This window comes from Triticum dicoccoides, chromosome 3A (genome assembly GCF_002162155.2).
Source record: "Triticum dicoccoides isolate Atlit2015 ecotype Zavitan chromosome 3A, WEW_v2.0, whole genome shotgun sequence".
NCBI lineage: Eukaryota > Viridiplantae > Streptophyta > Magnoliopsida > Poales > Poaceae > Triticum > Triticum dicoccoides.
Window position 1 is genome coordinate 609,681,178 of NC_041384.1, and position 19,030 is coordinate 609,700,207.

General features: G+C 45.1%; 2 protein-coding genes across 2 annotated transcripts in view; one reads left to right on the forward strand and one right to left on the reverse strand.

Annotated features, from left to right (window-relative positions):
- Nucleotides 1-10,303: 10,303 nt before the first annotated feature.
- On the forward strand, nt 10,304-14,006 carry LOC119272299 (31 kDa ribonucleoprotein, chloroplastic-like). The gene is made up of 6 exons (XM_037553813.1): nt 10,304-10,802; nt 11,579-11,665; nt 11,791-12,138; nt 12,641-12,742; nt 13,201-13,503; nt 13,689-14,006. Exons 1-6 carry the CDS (start codon nt 10,485-10,487, stop codon nt 13,755-13,757), a joined length of 1,227 nt encoding a protein of 408 aa, XP_037409710.1. The 5' UTR covers nt 10,304-10,484; the 3' UTR covers nt 13,758-14,006.
- A 312-nt stretch (nt 14,007-14,318) lies between these two features.
- LOC119269561 (probable protein S-acyltransferase 16) overlaps nt 14,319-19,030 on the reverse strand; it is a 6,173-nt gene continuing 1,461 nt past the window's right edge. The window contains exons 2-7 of the mRNA XM_037551417.1: nt 16,174-16,266; nt 15,991-16,092; nt 15,834-15,911; nt 15,634-15,732; nt 15,464-15,559; nt 14,319-14,860 (exon numbers count right to left, since the gene is read on the reverse strand). Of these exons, the coding sequence (XP_037407314.1) occupies nt 14,723-14,860; nt 15,464-15,559; nt 15,634-15,732; nt 15,834-15,911; nt 15,991-16,092; nt 16,174-16,266 (606 nt within the window). The 3' untranslated portion in view covers nt 14,319-14,722. The remainder of the gene's footprint in view (nt 14,861-15,463; nt 15,560-15,633; nt 15,733-15,833; nt 15,912-15,990; nt 16,093-16,173; nt 16,267-19,030) is intronic.

The following is a 19,030-nucleotide window of genomic DNA, read 5'->3' on the forward strand; positions in this document are numbered from 1 at the left end:
CTAATCCAGGACTCCCACACACGTGAACCGCACGCCCGCTAGGCCCCCAGGGCCTATGACAGTGGGACCCCGCGCCCAGAACGTTTTATAAAAATAATAATTAAAATAAATAAATAAATAAAATGTTAATTAATTAATTAATTAACTTAATTAATCCTATTTAGTTAAATTAATTAAACATTAGGTACCTAATTAACTAATTAAACTGATTAATAGGTTAATTAGGCTATTGTACGTATGACATGTGGGACCCACACGTGAGCGACCCAGTCAACACCTCTGTTGACTACTAACGTCATGCTGACGTCATGATGTACTGTTCTGGATAATGTTGAATTAAATAATTAAATAAATTCTAAAAATGATTTAAATCTTTTAAAATCAATATAAAATAAACTGTATCTCGGTTAGAAAAACTTTGTACATGAAAGTTCCTCAGAACGACGAGACGAATCCGGATACGCACCCCGTTCATCCGCCACGCATCCCTAGCATAGTGAACACGCAACTTTCCCCCTCCGGTTCATCTGTCCAAAAACGCGAAACCCCGGGGATATTTTCCCGGATGTTTCCCCCTTTTACCGGTACCGCCTCATACCGCGTTAGGGAACACCTAGCCTCACGCTTTGTCATGTCATGCATCGTCATGCATCTGTTTGTTTAATATTTATTGTTTCTTCCCCCTCTTCTCTCGCTAGACACCGAGACCGACGCCGCTGTTACCCAGTACGACTATGGTGTTGACGACCCCTCTCTCTTGCCAGAGCAACCAGGCAAGCCCCCCCTGATCACCAGATATCGCCTACTCTCCTCTATACTGCTTGCATTAGAGTAGTGTAGCATGCTACTGCTTTCCATTAATCCTATTCTGTTGCATAGCCTGTCATTGTTGCTACAACTATTGATACCTTACATGCAATCCTAAATGCTTAGTATAGGAAGCTAGATTATCATCAGTGGCCCTACATTCTTGTCAGTCTGCCATGCTATACTATCGGGCCGTGATCACATCGGGTGTTGATCACGGGTAAATACATACATATATACATGCTATACGCACTAACCATCTACGCGGGGATAGTTATGGGCACTCGACGTCGTGGTATCAGGCTAAGCCTTCGTGACGTCAGCGACTGAGCGACGCGCGCCGGATTGGACCGTAAGCCTGATCTTGTATTAAGGGGGCTAGTTCTGCTTCCGTCCGCGTATGCAACATGCAGGTGTGCAATGGGCAATGGGCCTAGACCCATGCACCATAGGATTTAGACCGGCGTGCTGACCTCTCTGTTGTGCCTAGGTAGGGCTGCGACGTGTTGATCTTTCGAGGCCGGGCATGACCCAGAAAAGTGTGTCCGGACAAAGGGGATCGAGCGTGTTGGGAAATGTGGTGCACCCCTGCAGGGAAGTTAATCTATTCGAATAGCCGTGATCTTCGGTAATAGGAGGACTTGGAGTTGTACCTTGACCTTATGACAACTAGAACCGGATACTTAATAAAACGCACCCTTCCAAGTGCCAGATACAACCGGTGGTCGCTCTCTCACAGGGCGACGAGGGGAGGATCATTGGTTAGGATTATGCTATGCGATGTTACTTGGTGAATTTACCATCTACTCTCTTCTTCTGCTGCAAGATGGAGGTTACCAGAAGCCTAGTCTTCGATAGGACTAGCTATCCCCCTCTTATTCCGGCATTCTGCGGTTCAGTCACATATGTTACCCCCTTTTCCATTTGATACCAATGCATACATATGTAGTGTAGCTCCTTGCTTGCGAGTACTTTGGATGAGTACTCACGGTTGCTTTGCTCCCCCTTTCTATACCCGATTGCTGCGACCAAACGATGGAGCCTAGGAGCCACACGCCATTGTCGATGATGACTCCTACTACACTGGAGGTACCTACTACTACGTGCAGCCCGCTGACGACAACCAGGAGTAGTTTAGGAGGATCCCAGGCAGGAGGTCTGCGCCTCTTTCGATCTGTATCCTAGTTTGTGCTAGCCTTCTTAAGGCGAACTTGTTTAACTTATGTCTGTACTCAGATATTGTTGCTTCCGCTGACTCGTCTATGATCGAGCTCTTGTATTCGAGCCCACGAGGCCCCTGGCTTGTAATATGATGCTTGTATGACTTATTTTAATTGTAGAGTTGTGTTGTGATACCTTCCCGTGAGTCCATGATCTTGATCGTACATGTTTACGTGTATGATTAGTGTACGATTGAATCGGAGGTGTCACAGCCAACCCCTAACCGACTCGGGAAAAGTCATGGAAGGGAAGGCGCTTCTACCCCTCATCTGAACACCTAAACCCCCACACATTTGGATCACATGGGTTTTCGCATCACTCGGGTTGGCTTTCTTAACCGAATGGGATCGGAAAGTGAAAATACGTTTGAATAACCCCCAATGAGGATGGCATCCCAAGAAGTTTTCGCACATTGAGACAAAGGTAGCAAGATACGATATGGTGTTCAGAGGAAAGTGGTTGATTTGCGCACCAAAGAAGTTCAAGAAACCATGGAAGAATGGATGCAGAGGCAAAGAAAAACCTCTTTCCACATGGGTAAGGAGAAGAAACCGCTCGCCGTCGCACGCCGCGGGCTCGATCTCCCCCTCCGGTAGCCTCCAAGACCCGGGGGCCAACTCGTCGGCAACGAGCCCCTCGAGGTCATCCTCCATCACCGATGAGGGGATCCAATCGCCGTGGATCCAGCACAGCGGCAGAGCGGGCCGCGAGCTCGACCCCTTCTTCCCCTTGGCCACCTTCTTGGCGCGCTTTAGTGCCTTCGTCTTGTCTTTCGCCATCTCTGTGGTGGTTGACGGAAGCGAATGGGGCGGCACTGCTCTGAGGTGGATGAAGCAGAGAAACAGGGAAGAAAGGGGAAAAGTGGAAGACATTGTTGCACGCCGCGACCGCGTCGTCTTTTATACCCGCATGACCGTGTGGCTGGCCTGTGGGCCAACGCAATTTCAACGCATCCCACAACCGACGCCAGCCCGATACGTGGAGAAAAATGTGGGGCGAAGACCGAGGAGTCCCTCCCCACTTGACCTGCTTACCGCATTGCAGCCGACCCATGCGGTTCTCCAAATTTCTAGTCTCGCAAAATCCGGGTCCAACAAATCAATCGATTGCGTCTGAGATATCCAAATCCAATATGTTCGATGTTCTGCTATTTGTTAAACTGGGATACTCAAGAAGCCAAAATCGATCAAGGTGACTGACAAAGGATTTAACAGCTCGCGTACTTTCACACTCCTAAAAATGTGTCTCCGAGACATTGAGTCGGGCCAGAATGAGCTTCAATCCTTCTTCACTCGGACCTCGATTCATTCAGGGGCTAATGACGATGACATGTACCTAGGGTAGGGTCCTAGGCCTGACCTACATGCCCTATCCAAGGACACTACACAAGGGGCCAAGGCCTACAAAGTTAGAAAGGAGATGCCAACTGAAATCACCACAGAGTGCAACTCACTCAACAGAAGATCCACTCGGTTGTCCCACTTCCACTCGACCGTCGTTATTCACTTAGAGTATCTGGTTTCACTCGAAGAGCAGGAGACCTAGAGCCAACCCAGGATGGCAACGGTCAAACAATCACTCTGTCGCTATAAAGACCATTAAACACGGGCATTTCTAGTAACGTTTGTGTCTTTACTCTCTCATTTAACACTTGAGTAACAAAGGGCAACGAGGGGCAGCAGGCCCTATATAAGCCGCCCCTCTCCTCTTGCACAAGGGTTCGCACCCCCTGTAACTCAACACTCTAATCAAACAAAGCCTCCGCGGCACTGAGACGTAGGGCTATTACCTCCTCCGAGAGGTGCTTGAACACGTAAATCCGAGTGTACAATCTCGCTGTAGCTAGAGTCTGCCCTCTCCTACGTACCCCCTACCTCTATTGTCAGATCCGTTCCCACGACAGTTGGCGCCCACCATGGGGCAGGCAGCCTGGACAATACACACCCCTTCATCAAGTTGATAGGAGTAGCAACATATGTGCCAAGATGATAGCTTTAGACCTTTTATTTTTGCAAGGATGGCTTCAGACTTATTGATGTATTACTTTGTAAGGTCTAATAAGATGGTTGTATGCATATCCCTCATGTAGAGGCCGGGGTCATCCTCCTTTTTGGAAAAAGATATATCCTTGGGCCCGGGAAGAAAAACTATTGAAGCTTGTCAGCGCTCGCTATGTATCTTACACTTGCAGCGTGATTCACGGATTTGATCCCACAATAATATACACTCTTAATCACCTTAGGGCATTGTCCCTTCGGAGACATCCGATAATCACCTTAGGGCATCTGCAGTGTGATGCCTCAGAACGCCCATAAAGATCCGAACCATGCAGTCCAGACACTTTTTACTATCCAAAGTTTGCGGGAGTTCATACGTCCGTCACGTCAATGAAAATAGACCACATACCCTCTTCACTTCGTCCACAAGGCTTGCAGCTTTGGCGGAAGGTGGTTAAGCATGTATGTTGCATGTTGCTTTGGCAGAGGGTTGCATGCATGTTGTTTCATTTTTAAGTGGTTTTATCCATGTAATTTTTTTTCAAAGTATGTCAAAGGCGCACCATATCTAATCTATATCTATATTTATATCTATACCTACTAATAAAGCAAGGTGCGTTTCTGTGATTTTTTCATCCGTTCATCGACGTAAAGTTTTTTTCTATCCGAGGTGGTACTAAATATTTGTACATCCGTCTACTATAAAAAAAATCGTACATGAGCCGCATGAGCTATGGCCCGGCGAAGCCAGCCCACTTATTTATCTGCCCAGATAGCTGTGGAAGCCTATTTGCCGCACTAAGTGTCAAATAGCAGGATCTTCGCACAAGATGCCCAAGACTGGGTCGGCCCATTTTGTTTTTTTTATTCTGTTTCTGTTTTTTCCCATTCCTTTCTCGTTTTCTATCCTGATTCTTTTTCCTTCCAATTTTCGATTATTTTTCCTTTTCTCATAAATTAAAATCTTGAAAAAATTATTCAAACTTTCAATTTCCTTCCCATACTTTAGAAGAAAAAGTTCAGAATCTAAAATTGTTGTTTCCTATCTTGTAAAATGTTCAAAAATTTAATTTTTGTTCCAATTCCAAAATGTGTTCAAAATTTTAAAAGGATCCCATTTTCCAAAAAAATGTATATTACAAAAAAATCAAGATTTTCAAAACAAGTTGCATTTTAAAAATATTCTTGTTTTAGTGAAATGTTCACAAATTAAAAAAATAATGTTCGTGGTTATAAAACACATTTTCTAAACTTGTTCTAAATGTTCAAAACATGTTCACACATTCAACAAATGTTCATTTTTTTAAAAAGGTTCATGTTGTCAAAAAAATGTTTATGAATTTTTTAAAAAAAATCTACCTGTTTCAAATGATGTCCATATTTTTCCAAAAATGAATGAAAATTTCAAAAAATGGTTCGTATTTTTGAAAACTATTCTGGGTTTCAAGAATTGTTCATGTTTCAAAAAATATTTGGCAATTCATAAATATTATTTTATTTTTGGAAAATTTAAAAAAAAAACTGTTTTGAATCTGACGCTGCAGCATACTCTTAAACATCCGGGCTGGACGTTGGTTAGCAGGACCCATTTATTCGAGTAGCTAGCAGCCCGTGGTCGAGTTTTTGAGGTCGCGAGTTCGATACTTCAACACGTCATTTTTTTTTAATTTATATCGTGCCTTATAAACATAGGTCGTTTTGGTACCTGCCAAATGGGCTGGCCTAGATGTGAACTGTTGTGCGTCCCACGCACTATTTGACGATAAAAGAGAATATGCTTGTTGGCTATAATTGAAATATATTGTGGGCACGCGCCAATAAAAGAGAATATGCCGGGTTGCTCTAATTAAGAAGAACTGTGGGCACGTGAGCGCTGAAATAATTAAAGAGAATAAACCCTGATAAAGAAGGGGTTGTCTGGTTATGCGTGGATTATGCTAATAAAACAGGATTTATGCATTGCAATTAGTAATTCATCTGGTTACGTTGTCGTAGGAGAGAGTGGTCAAAGCAACCGTGCCCTGAAGATCGCCGCGCAGCTACAAAATGAGGAGACAACCACAACCCCGACACGGAGGTGAACCCGAAGGAAAAAAACACGAGTTGGGTGGTCGCCGCCATGCCGACTAATGCCACCACTATCAACATCTCACGGGACAAACATGACTTGCGAGAAGACCACAACTCTTCGCTCTGTCGCCCTATCATTGTGGATACCGTTTCTCGTGAACACATAATTTATCTCTCTCGTTGCTTCTCGAAAAATATCTCCCCCGTTGCAACGCACGGGCATATGTGCTATTTTTATAAATTAGAGCAAAGTAGTTACATGAGGCTAATGAAGGATACGGACATCGATCGTTGGGTCGCCCACACGCACACCAAGAACCTAAGCTAACTCTTCACAAAATGATCTAGACCACCTACAACACCTGCAAGTTTCCAATCTTTGCTCTCATTTGGAATTTGAAGGGATAAGTCTACATGCCTCCTGAGTTGGTGGGGCCGATCGAACACTCTAGTGTTCCTTTGTTTCCAGAGCGCCCACGTTGTCTCGATGACCAGGGTGACGAATCCACGCCTATCATGTCTCCTAAATAGCTTCCTGGATCAAGTCCACCATTCGGTGAATGTATTCTTAGTGGTCAGGCAGCCAACGCTTAGCTGCAACAAAATCGAAACTCCTATACCACACCTCCCTTGCAAATACACATTGTGTCACGATGTGGTCAACGTTTCCTCTTCCTATAGGCAAGTGTAACAAGCGGGAAGGAGGTCTTGAAGCCCGTGATGTGCATGCCTATCGGAGGTCCACAACCGGCATTGAAAAGCAAGCCAGGCAAAGATTTTGCACTTTAAAGGGCCCCAACTCCGCCAGATGCAGCTCGCGAATGGCGATCGAGTCGGACTGGCGGTGTCATACACCGAGGGTAGCTCATCCATAGGAGCACGACCTCTAAACCAACCAGGGATCCACCAGGCCCAAGGCTAAAGGGGAACCCTATGAGGGCGCCAGAGACCTTCTTGCCCTACAAGACAAGGGCGGTGGGGGAGGAGATCACATCCACACCCCTGTAAACCATAGGTCTCCATCGTCTCTATGAGGGGAGGCCAGGGAACCTTCAAAATGATTTAATCTCATACAGAAACTCTCAGTAGCAACATCAAACACCATTATAACCCCCCGCACGAGGTATCCCTCCATCATGAATAATCAAAGGAAGCAACATGTAGTGTATTACTCTACGAAGGCCCGGACCTAGGTAAAACCCTCGTGTGATCTCCTATCTCAGACTTCCAACTGCGCTTGGAGCCACACCGAGGGATCTGATGGTATTTTGCACCATCATAGACCGTGGCACAAGTGTTGATATGTGGGATTGGCTGTATAAACTCCATTGGCCGAAGTTGGCCAAGCAAAAGCATAGGGAACAACAGTATCTCTATGCACCATGGCAATGGCGTGCCGAAGATGCATGACCTATAGCAGGGCCATGAAGGAGTCGCTCGGGCCGATGCCCAGTGTCCATTGTTCATCCATCGGAGCTTGATCTATTGTTCAAGTGTTCACAACCTTTGTGCCGACCAGATCAACAAGAAGTGGAGCAATGTCTTTGATGGAGAAACCATGAATCCACCAGTCTCTCCAGAAAAGCATGTTGTCCCCTTTGCCCACAATGATCCTCACCAAACTACCGAACACCAGTCGGGCATCCAAGTCCACCATCATCGACATGCCTTGCCATGGCCTCTACTGTGGGTCCGTACACCGAATCCATTCCCACCTCACTCAGAATGCGAGCGAATGCAACTTCAAGGGTTTAACCCTAAGCCCTTCATAGCTGGTTGGCTGACATATGGTATCCCATGCTACCAAATACTGCCCACCATTGGCACGACCTATCATCAAAAATCTAAACGGGTGCATCCATTACGAGCAGATGGTGCACCAGTCTAGCAACAACAACCAACTTCACCAACGCAAGCCTCCTCGGTCGCCAAATGAGGCCTCGCTGCCCAGCCGTATGAAGTGCTGAACTTGATCGAGCATAGGCAGACACTCAACCTTTGTTAGATGCTTGATGGCCAATTGTAACCCAAGATATCCAATCGTGCAATGTAACAAGTCTTCCACCCCTCGCTTGGTCGTGTTGGTCACCCCTGATCGGAATCATCAAGGACTTGTTGCAGTTGACTCACAGGCCTCAGGCTCCTCCAAAAGCTTCCAAAACAGATGTGACAAAGCTGAGGTCCGCCGCGGAGGGTCGAACAAAAAACGCTACGTTATCCACGTAGATGGAGAGGCACTGTTTGCAGTGATTCCTCGGTACGAGCTAAGAATTCCTTCATCCATTGCTTTACTTATAAGCGCTATCAGAACTTCCATCACAATGACGAACAACATCGGGGAGATGGGGTCTCCCTGACGTAGTCCACGTGCATGCCCAATTCCCCTTCTCGGAACACCATTCACAAGCACCTTTGTGGCGGCTAGCTGCAACAGGATTGCCACCCACCTAAGCCAGGCGTTGCCCAAAGCCCTTGGCACACAGGACTTCAAACAAAAATGGCCACGATTGTGAATCAAAAGCATGAGTGATATCAAGCTTCAAGAACACTCCTGCACTCTTCCTAGCATTGATCTTTCGAGCAACTTGCCGCACCAATAGAAAGTTATCCATGTAAAATGTGACCGTTGCTACCATGTTTGGTTCAAGGGTGTTGATATTTGATGGAAGACTATTGCAATAAAGACGGACATTCGAGCACTGGCAGAGCTACTTGTGACGAAAATGGGCCATGGCCTAACTATCCAAGAGCAAATATAGTGCGGGATTGAAGTAAATTGGGTCATGACGAAAAAAATAATGTTCTTCCTTCATACCGGTCCGCCCAGCTTTGGCTACGTAGCTCCGCCACTTCATTTGAGGTATATGGTTGGATGCAGGTGGCTTTGCCCTTGGCAGATCGCTCGGCTCTCGGGGTAGGCTCCTTATCACCGAGGCCTATGCTGTGTAGCGCGGATGATGTTGTTATGCCTTGCTTTATATTTCCTTGCTTCATGCGGAGGTCTGATGCCTACTGAGGTGATTCTATATGGTCTTTTGCTTCCCGAGACCTGGTTCTTCTCGTATTGTAAATGTTGAGTGGTGTTAGTAGGTTTTTGCCCCGTAGTAGATGTCACGTTTGGCAAGCATCCATGGTGGGTTTCCTACTAATGCTCCAACTCGCTCACTTCCCTTTCTTATCTCCTAGTTTGGTCAGTGATTGTTTGGTTCGAATGCATTGAATATTTCCGTTAAGCTATTGATAGAACGAGGTGTGAGTCTAGTCTTAAAAAAAACTCTGCCACTAAATTTGAGGTATATAGTTGAATGATAGGCTCCCCGTATCGTGTCCACGGAAATGTCTGGACACGGTCCACAAACGGATAGTGTGCGCCTTGGAGATGCATGCACACCGAGGATACGCACAGATATCTGCCACTCTGTCCGTGTAGTACATCGTGCGTAGTAGTACTAGTATAGTACCCTGTGCCGTACGTACGAAAATTCAAAATTTAAAAAACCGGAGCGGGCAGGCGAAAGCAAACGGGCGAATCAACTTGTGATTGAGTTGGTTAGGTGGACAGTGGTATCCCCAACCCACCAGGGTTCAAATCCTGGTGCTCGCATTATTCCTGGATTTATTTCAGAATTTCCGGCGATGCGCTTTCAGTGGGAGGAGACGTTCCCGTCGACGACGAGGCGCCTACGGTGACTTCGTAAATCTTAACTGCATGTACAATGATTGATAAGATAGTCTTATCTTAAATCTTGCATGTGATTTAGAGATGACAACAAAATTTTTCTACAATGAGTCATCTCTTAGTCTTATCTTCAATAACTAGCAATTCCTAAAAATGTGGTGAGACATATTGTGCTAAGAGATCACCTCTTGTCTTCTCTTAAATAAGAGAAGACAAACCTTTTCTTATGAGTTCTTTCTCCTCCACCTCATCATCTATCCTACGTGGCACTCCTAAGATAGCACCATTGTACATGCCCTAAGATGATATGCCGGCTCAGTCTCTCGGAGGTGCTCATAGGGATAGGGTGTACGTGTGTGTGTTCATAGGGGTGAGTGTATGCGCGTGTATATGAGCGCTTGTGTCTGTACTGATGCTAAAAAAAAAAGGCGAAAGCAAACGGGCCCGGACTGCCAGCGAGACCCACATCTTGCGCAATCGCGAACGGTTGCCGCGCCGCCTTCCTTCACTTTCCCCGTCCAGCCAGGCCGGCCCCGCTGCCGAACTCGCCGTGCGTGCTCTGCTCCTTCCCACTCTGTTCCATCCCTCCCTCCCGGCGGTAGAACCGAGACCCACAGCCGGCGGCCGTGAGCCACGACCGATCCAATCCACCCACGGTGGAGCCAGCAGCATTGCGTTCCTCGGGTCGGGGTTTGTCAGAGTTCTCGCGGATGGGGCCGGCGCCGCGGGAGGTGGTGGTGATCAGCAGCTCCGACGAGGAGGAGGAGGTGCTCTCCGGTAGGTCGGCTCGCTCGCCCGTCCCCCTGGGATGGGCCGCGAAGCTCGGGGACTCGGCGGTGCCAGCACCGCGGAGGCATAAAGGTAGGTCCCGTGCCGTTCGCGCCGGCAACGACGGCGACTGCGAGGGTGATGACTGCGTAGTTCTGGACGGCGACCCGGATAAGCCGGTTGCGGTTGCGGGTGCGAAGGGGAGGAGTAGGGGGGATGGCCTGCCGGGCGAGGTGGAGATCGTTGCGGTGAAAGGCGAGGTGTGTATAACAGTATAAGTGTATTGGCTTGTTCCCTTTCATTTTGATCCTTACAAGAGCATCTGCTTGCATTTGGTGGGTAGCATACAAGCTGTAACTTGTTATGTTGAAGGCTGCGTGAAGAGATGATCAGACTGCTGATTTCATCGGTCATTTGTATTTGTTGCTTTAGAATCGATTGGGAATTTTGGTTACAGCTGAAAACTTTGTCAAATCCGTCAAAGTTGGGACTCAGATACCATCTGATTCAAATAACACAATTTTCGTGAAATTTGTGGCTTTAGAATCGATTGGAAATTTGGTTTACAGCTAAGAACATACTTTCTGATTCAAACAATATCTGATTCGTTGAAGTTGCATCATAACATACTTGTTGATTCAAATATCATAATTTTTCATCGAAGGTTCATAATTGGGTTTTCCAAAAATTAGACTATTCAAGTTGCAAATACTCCCTCCGTCCAAAAAAGCTTGTCCCTAAATGGATGTATCTAACACCAAATTAGTGCTAGATACATCCATTTGATGGACAAGCTTGAGACAAGCTTTCTCGGACCGAGGGAGTAGGAAATAAATTGTCTGATCAAGCACATAATATGGTTCCTTGACTACCTGTCCTTACTGTCTATGAATCTCTGCGGTTTCAGTTCATGTTGTATTCGACAGACATGAGGAATTAGAGCTTTTCTGAAGGAATTATACTACACCAGTTTACCTGTGGTAGCATTCCTTTATCAGTCCAATTACAGTTACATTTACATGCTATGCTTCTGCAGATAGCATGCAAGGACTTCCCTCACTTGCGCCATTCATGTTCCGAGTTGCCCTTCAGCACCACTTCTCACACAAAGCATTGCAGCATGGTAAGTAGCAAGCATTTTTACTCCATGTCCTTGATTCTGTTCGCAATATGGTTACAAAGATTATCGTAGCAGAGTAGACAGTTGAGCCTCCACAATGTGATTAAATTACTGTTTTCCAAATGCAGTGCTACTGTTTTGTATGTGATGCTCCAGCTCCATGCAAGTACTGGGGCAAAGGGCTCTTGAATGATGATCATTGCCATGCCACTGACAAGGAAACAAAGTGGAAAATACTGAGGCAGGCATTTAAGTGCAAAAGTGTGCCAGCATCTTATCCGGAGGAACGCCTGAATGTTGTGTACCAAACAACGCCATCCCCAAGACAGCAGGAATATTACGAGGAATACACACCAGAGGGGTACTCCGAGACGGACGAGGAGGCCACGGTGTGCATTGGGAACCTACCGTATGACATTGACGAGAAGGACCTTGTCCTGCTCTTCAAGGATGTCGGCATTGTCGTGTTCTCTGAGGTGAGCATTCTTAGCTCTTCATTGTCCTTGCCCGGTAACCGATATATGAAAATAGTGCCTCATATTCCTGATTCATGAGTAGTGTATGCACGACTAAATATGGTCCTGCAACTACTGGTAGCAAGACACGCAGTTCTGTACTCCCCCTGTTGTTATTGGTCATGTACATTGTTGAAATCTATAGGGTGAAGCTGCTGGAATCTAATAGTAATTGGCTGCTTTGTGAGCTTGTGTGATATCTTTATGTTGCAGATCTACCTGTATGATCTTGTTTCGACCGATGTTTGTGCTGTGTGGATATGCGGGTTGATTGCAAGATCGTTACGTATTCATTTCTAGCCACTTGGTTTGGTCATTATACTCTTTCATTTCTAGCTTCTTAATAAACTCTCAAATAATTGTCTCATCAGTGTTATTGATAGGCGGTTAGACAATAAAGTTATTAAGACATGTATGGGTTTTCTTTGTTCTGAACCACAGTTTCTACTTTGTGTCTGTGCAGATCATTTATGACAGGGAAACAGGCGAGAGCCGTGGATATGGGTTTGTCACCATGAGTACTGCTGAGGAGGCCAAGAAGGCTGTGGAGATGTACAATCGCCGTGTGAGTATGTTTTATAAATGGTAACTTGGTGCGGCTACTCTCCTCAAGTTAAAAAGGGGCCTATTCTTTTGTCGTAGCTGCAGCTCATGTGCTCATAGTTGAGCAAGCATATGATTGCAGTATGGCTGGAATGTCTTCCCCTGTTTGCATTTGCACACCTTTCATGTAATAGGATCCAGTGGTGATGTGTTGTGGTACTGGTTTCTGGTTTACATACAAAGTTAATCATTTTCATGACAGTGCCCTTGATTTCTGATTTATGGAACTCCTTAATCTGAAGCCCAACCTAATACATATCCTCATTCTGCCAATTTGTATACTAGATCATGCAATGTGTGACATAATTTTCTTCTTGCGGTTGTTATTACTTCTCGAGGCCAGTGTCACGTGTAATTGCTATGCTTAAGAATGTAGAGAATTTCATGCTTTGCTGACTTACCTTTAATCTGAACATGCAGGAGATGGACGGCAGGCCCCTGACTGTGTACAAGACAGCTGCTACCAGAGGTGCCCGGACAGAAGAAACACCGTCCCCCCATCCCAGTCGACCAGTATCTTCTTCGTTCAAGATCTATGTGGACAATCTTCCCTGGAAAGTGAGCAACTCTAACCTAAAGCAGCTGTTCAGTGACTATGGTGAAGTGGTCGGTGCTAAAGTTGTTTACCACCGCGGAAGAGAAGCCGGGCGCTCCCCGTTCGGTTTCGTCGCGATGGCGACGCGGCAGGAATCGGAGAATGCCATTTGGCACCTTAACAAGCAGGTCAGTCAGGGCATAGTCCGGTTGGTTTCCTGTCATTTGTTGTATGTACAGATGAAGCAGATTTGGTTTTACTAGGACGATCGGCATCGCAGATGTGATGCTAATTTCCAAGCAACATTTTTATTGCCCCAATGGAGTAATATGTCGTTGACACATTTTTCATGTTTTGATTTTGATGTCCGCAGGTTTGGTGGGGCCGCAAACTGCGAGTGCGAGTCGCAAGAGAGGAAGAGAGGAAGGTGAAAGTGGTCTAGATTCAGAGCCTCCATCAGCTTTCTTGCCATGCTTCTCTTTTTGCATTCACTGTTACTACCCCTGTAACAGACGAGTAGAAATAATAAGCAATTAGGCTTGGTTTCAGACGATTGGTATTTCAAAAAATATCTGTAATTTTAATCATCTTGGTTGCTGTATTCACTGCTAAAACAAAGTCCGCTACCTGTCCTTGCGTAAATCCGCCGGTGAGGGCTTGGAATAATTTTTCTCATTGCCTCATCTGGCTGTAAAAACTACAGAATAAGAAGATGCATATGTTCACAAAAGACGTCCTTTGAGGCAGTCCTCTTATGCTCGCATTTGAGCTCAGTTCTACTTCGGTTCGATGATCATAGCAGCCTTCGGCCAACAAGGGAAACAGCTCCTAAATTGAATTTGAAACCTCCAAATTTATCCATCGCAGCTTCTCATGCGTCACATGCTGCATAAGTTTCAGAAAAATTGGCCTGCTTTCCAGTCTGACCAGGAAAAACCCTGTCCCTGGTCACAAGCATGCGTAGCAGCACGTATACACACATTTTGTAAACAGATTTAACGGATTCAACATCTATAACACAACAGCTCTATACATATTGAGTAAATAGGACATTTGTCCCTTAACTCTCTCTGACACAAAAACGCAATATACGGACTTCAGGGTAAACGACACTACAGGCACGTACTTTACAACAGAGCAGTCTTTGACTCTTCAGTTCAGACTTTTTGTATGAGTACAGGCGAGCCAGGCCACTCCAGATCTATTGAGGCCCATCGGTGATTCTTCTCATCAAGCTGGCCAAAAAGTATAATGGAATAACTAGCTAGATTAGGGTTTCTAACTCCAGATACATCCCTGGGGCCTGGAGGAACTACTCTTGAAGCTCCTCAGCCCTCGCTATGTACCTTACACTTGCGGCATGATTCACAGATTTGATCCCACAATATACGCTCTCAATGCAAGAGCTCAAGACATTGCCAGATGCTTTTCTGCTTTGGATGGTGGTGTCGATAGCGGAATATCATACGATGTGCGGAAACGAACGCCGTCGCCTATGTTCCTCGATACAGGGCAGAACCAGCATAGCATGTTGGGGCCTAGGACCTGTCATAGGGGAAAGAGTTGAGAAAACTGATGCCCCATGGTTCCTGTTATACTTTTAAAAGATAAATTTACATATTAAGAAGCATTCTGAACTGGCGTTTAGTAAGAAAAAACCAAGTCCATATTTTAGGAACGCGCGAGCATGCCCCCACTATCAAGTGTGTCCACTTGCACATTTCGAAAAAGATTGAAATATTCATAGTTATGTACTGTATGAGAATATTAGCAGTACCAAAAAATTGTGCAAAAATATGCATATTCCACACTAAATAAAAGGTTAATAATATTCGCAAAAAAAAGGTTAATATGAAAAATTCCATATAAACCATGCTGGACATAAGAGATAGCAAGATGTAATAGTGGTCTGAATTTTTCTTGCCAAATTTGCAGATATAAATGGTGTCTTTATTTTTGTTAACTTTTTTTTTCTGGAATACTGCATTTACACCGTTTGAATGGACAGGTAGAAAGCGCAGTCATGGACTTAGAGAGGCTATTAACAAAGTTACTGACAAGGCATTTGCACCATTGCATGGTAAACATACTTGAGTGCTGAAGTGTTTGCGGTATGTGTAAAAGAGAAGTGATGGAAAGAGTTCTTACCGAAACAATATTATGATAGACACCGAGATCATATGGATGATGGTAAAGATTTCCAGCCTTTTCTGCCAACCACATTGCCCTAACTCCTTCATGGTACTGCAAACCATAGCTACCATTATAGATAGGCAAACAATTAAGTCCTCAAAGCGAAGGGATCCTATTTTTCAAACCTCAATAGTAGTCTTATTATGTAAGATGAGGTAAACATGCCAGACCAAGAGGATAGACAACGCCAAAGTCATTACACCCACAAAGACGCCACAAATAACCTGCACATTTTTTACATTCTTGTGTTAGTTATCTAGAAGAATGTTTTATCTGCCAGCATTTTATATGCTGAAAACTGAAATGACTTTTTCAATTCACTTACTAACGATTTTCTTGGAGAATCAATTCCTGATTGTTCATCTGTAGGCACACTATGCACTACGCCTCCAATCATCAGAGCCTGACATAAATTTGAATCTTCTCATGGTCAATCACAACACAAGCATACTCACTAAAGTAAATCAAGGATATTAAAGTACCAAAGAATAGAAGCTTGCGGTTGCAGCATACAACACAAAGACGAGGAAAATTTTGTAATTCTCATGCCCAACACAATTGTTAATCCAAATACAGTGGTGATCCTGCATAAAAAATTAGCACAAATGCGAATAAGAGCCACGCAATAGAAAAGTGCCACACGAATCATAGTCAATAATCAGCACCATTTTCAGAATACATCTCTTGCAGACACGACAATGATGCGCGCGAGGAGGTTTATAATGAGAACACTTCTGGCAGTATCTCAAATCACCACCCTGCAATGACAACATGGAGGCTGATAAGATATTATTAATAAGAATTAAATACAGACAACAAGGTAAGTTGTATCCTACTGTACATCAGCAAACACTCACATGGCTTTCACTACACAGCAATGAACATCTATTTCGGTAACATAGATTAAGCTTGCCAAATTAACTGCAGGTAATATGTATGCGCATACAAGTCCACCCATACATCATTAAGCACTCCATGGAAGACTGGGCCTATAGTTTATGTTAAGATATATGTATTATCGAATAAGTAACAAAAGTAATCTGTATGAGATTCAGGTATATCAAACTTTGTGCATTCTTGTCCCACCCTTCAGTTGAAAATGGCTCCTTTTATTCATCAATCAAATATTAACTATTGCAGTCAGGGACCCATGTTGGGTCAGGAGTATACCAGACGTACACACAGAAGTTTTGGCAAAAGATAGGTATTTTATTTTCTTATTTTTAGAAATAGGAGGGCCTCCATTTTCCATTATGGGAAACCCCGAGAAGTTCTTACAGACTAGAAGTTCTGTGCAGCAGAAAGCTAACACAAAAAGCTTGCTATATAAACATAAAAAACGGAAAATCCCTCTTGGTGACGAAGCACACAGAAAAGGTGCACCATCCAATGCTCCAACCCATAAGACCAGTCCGAACAAGGCACTGACAGCAACAGCTTGAAGCAAGCAAAAGAACCACATCTCAGTAAAATGTGCACATCTTAATATTTATACAGATCAACAATAGAGATAAAGAGTTTGTTGAGTAAAGCCGTTTGTTGACAACAGTAGTCTGTAAAGTCCTTGCGACGCAGATCGCAAGATACAGAAGCAAGGCAAAAAATACAGCGGAACAGCAGAGTTGAGAGGGAAGAGAGAGCAACTAAGGAAAAAAACAAATTTCTCTTTCATTTCTTGAGAGCAAAGACAACAGGAGTTATATATCCTTCCCTTACGATTCATATCCACCTGCTAAATAATCGGATATAACACACGCCACTACAGGTCACACGAAACACAAACATCAGCAAATTGTTAACCTCTGCTACTACCGACACCCACTTGTTCTTCGGGTTTGTCATTGGCGGTACTGGTGCCGGTCATGACATAAGCATAAATAAAATCCAAGCTGACCCATTGGTAGGACGCACAACTAACAACTGGCAGCTGTCGCAGCATTGGTTCATGTTTTTGATCAGTTGCGTCACCTTTGCGCTTGAAAATGGAAAAAAAAATCTATGCTTATTCTTTCACTTTGTTTTTTAGTATGTTGTTCCCCTTTATGATGAATGAACTTTTATATCCTTCTGACATCCTTCAAGAAATTGGTAGCGGTTCATTGTCGGCATGCTGTGTTTTTTCCTTTTGGTGCGGAACAACACAGGCTTCTTAAAATGGTGCTACTGCTAACACTAATTATTTCCATAGCTATAGTTAGAGCTGAGACTTGTATTATACTAATAGACTGTGATAAATAAGCTAAAAATAGACCAGGGGTTTAATGATATAATGACTGCTGTGTTACATTTAGTGAGTGTGAATTCTTTGTGCAAGTTAAGGATGGTGAGTGGTACACCATGCCATCATTACCTTGCTTGCCACTACAGGTCACACGAGACCCAAACGTTGGCAAATGGTTGACGTCTGCCACTAACGACACCCACTTGTTCTTCAGGGTTTGTCGTTGGCGGTACTGGTGCCGGTCATATGACATAATCATAAATAAAATCCAAGCTGACCCACTGGTAGGAGGCAGAACTAACAACTGCAGCAGATGGCGACATTGGTTCAGGATTTTGATCAGTTGCATCACCTTTGCTCTTGAAAATGGGGAACAGAAATCTATGTTTATTCTTTTAGTTTGTTTTTAGTATTGTGCTCCCCTTTATGATGAATGGATTTTTATATCCTTCCGACATCCTTCAAGAAATTGTCAGCGGTTCATTGTCGGCATGCTGTGTTTTCCCTTGTGGTGCGGAACAACGCGGGTTTCTTAAAATTGTGCTAACACTAATTCTTTCCATAGGTATAGTTAGAGCATCTCCGGCTGTTTGGCCCCCCAGCGCACCCGGTGAAGGCCTTTTGGCGTTTGCGCCGGCGGTTTTTCCGGCCTGGGGGCGATCGAGTTTCCAGCCGCGCCCCTAGGTTTCGCCCCCCAAACGCACAAAAATTCGAAGTTATCTTTCCCGCTACCAAAAAACGCCACAAGTTCAGCGATCATCATGCCACAGGTCGGCGATCGAACATAGCCAAAGTCCGGAGATCAAAAGGGTAGGAACCATAGACATGGAGCTCATCAAACGACAGGCTCCTCTGTCGTAGGGCTGGCCAAGGTCGGCGTCGGCATGGGCGTGGGTTCGGCTTCAGTGCTCGAGCTCGGCGTCGGCGTTGACATAGTCGTGGGCGTAGGGGCGGTGGTCGCCGCCGGTCCCAACATCTGGTTCAAGATGAGGCCGCGCTCTGCCAGGTACCACACCTTCACCTGCTCGTCCATCGTCGACATGTCTGCCCCCATCAAGAATGCTAGGTCGGTGTTACTCTTCTTCGCGGCGACGTTGGTCTTGAGAAGGTCGAGCTTGACGTCCTGCTTCGTCATCAACGCCGACCACCTCACACCGGATTTCTCCTCCCTCTTGGTGGCGTTGCTCTTGGCGTCGGCGATGCACTGCTCGATAGGCGAGGGGGCGCATACTTCTTCGGCGGCATGGCGGGCGGATCTGGGGAGAATGGCAGGAGCAGCGGGTGAGAAGGGGGGAGGCACT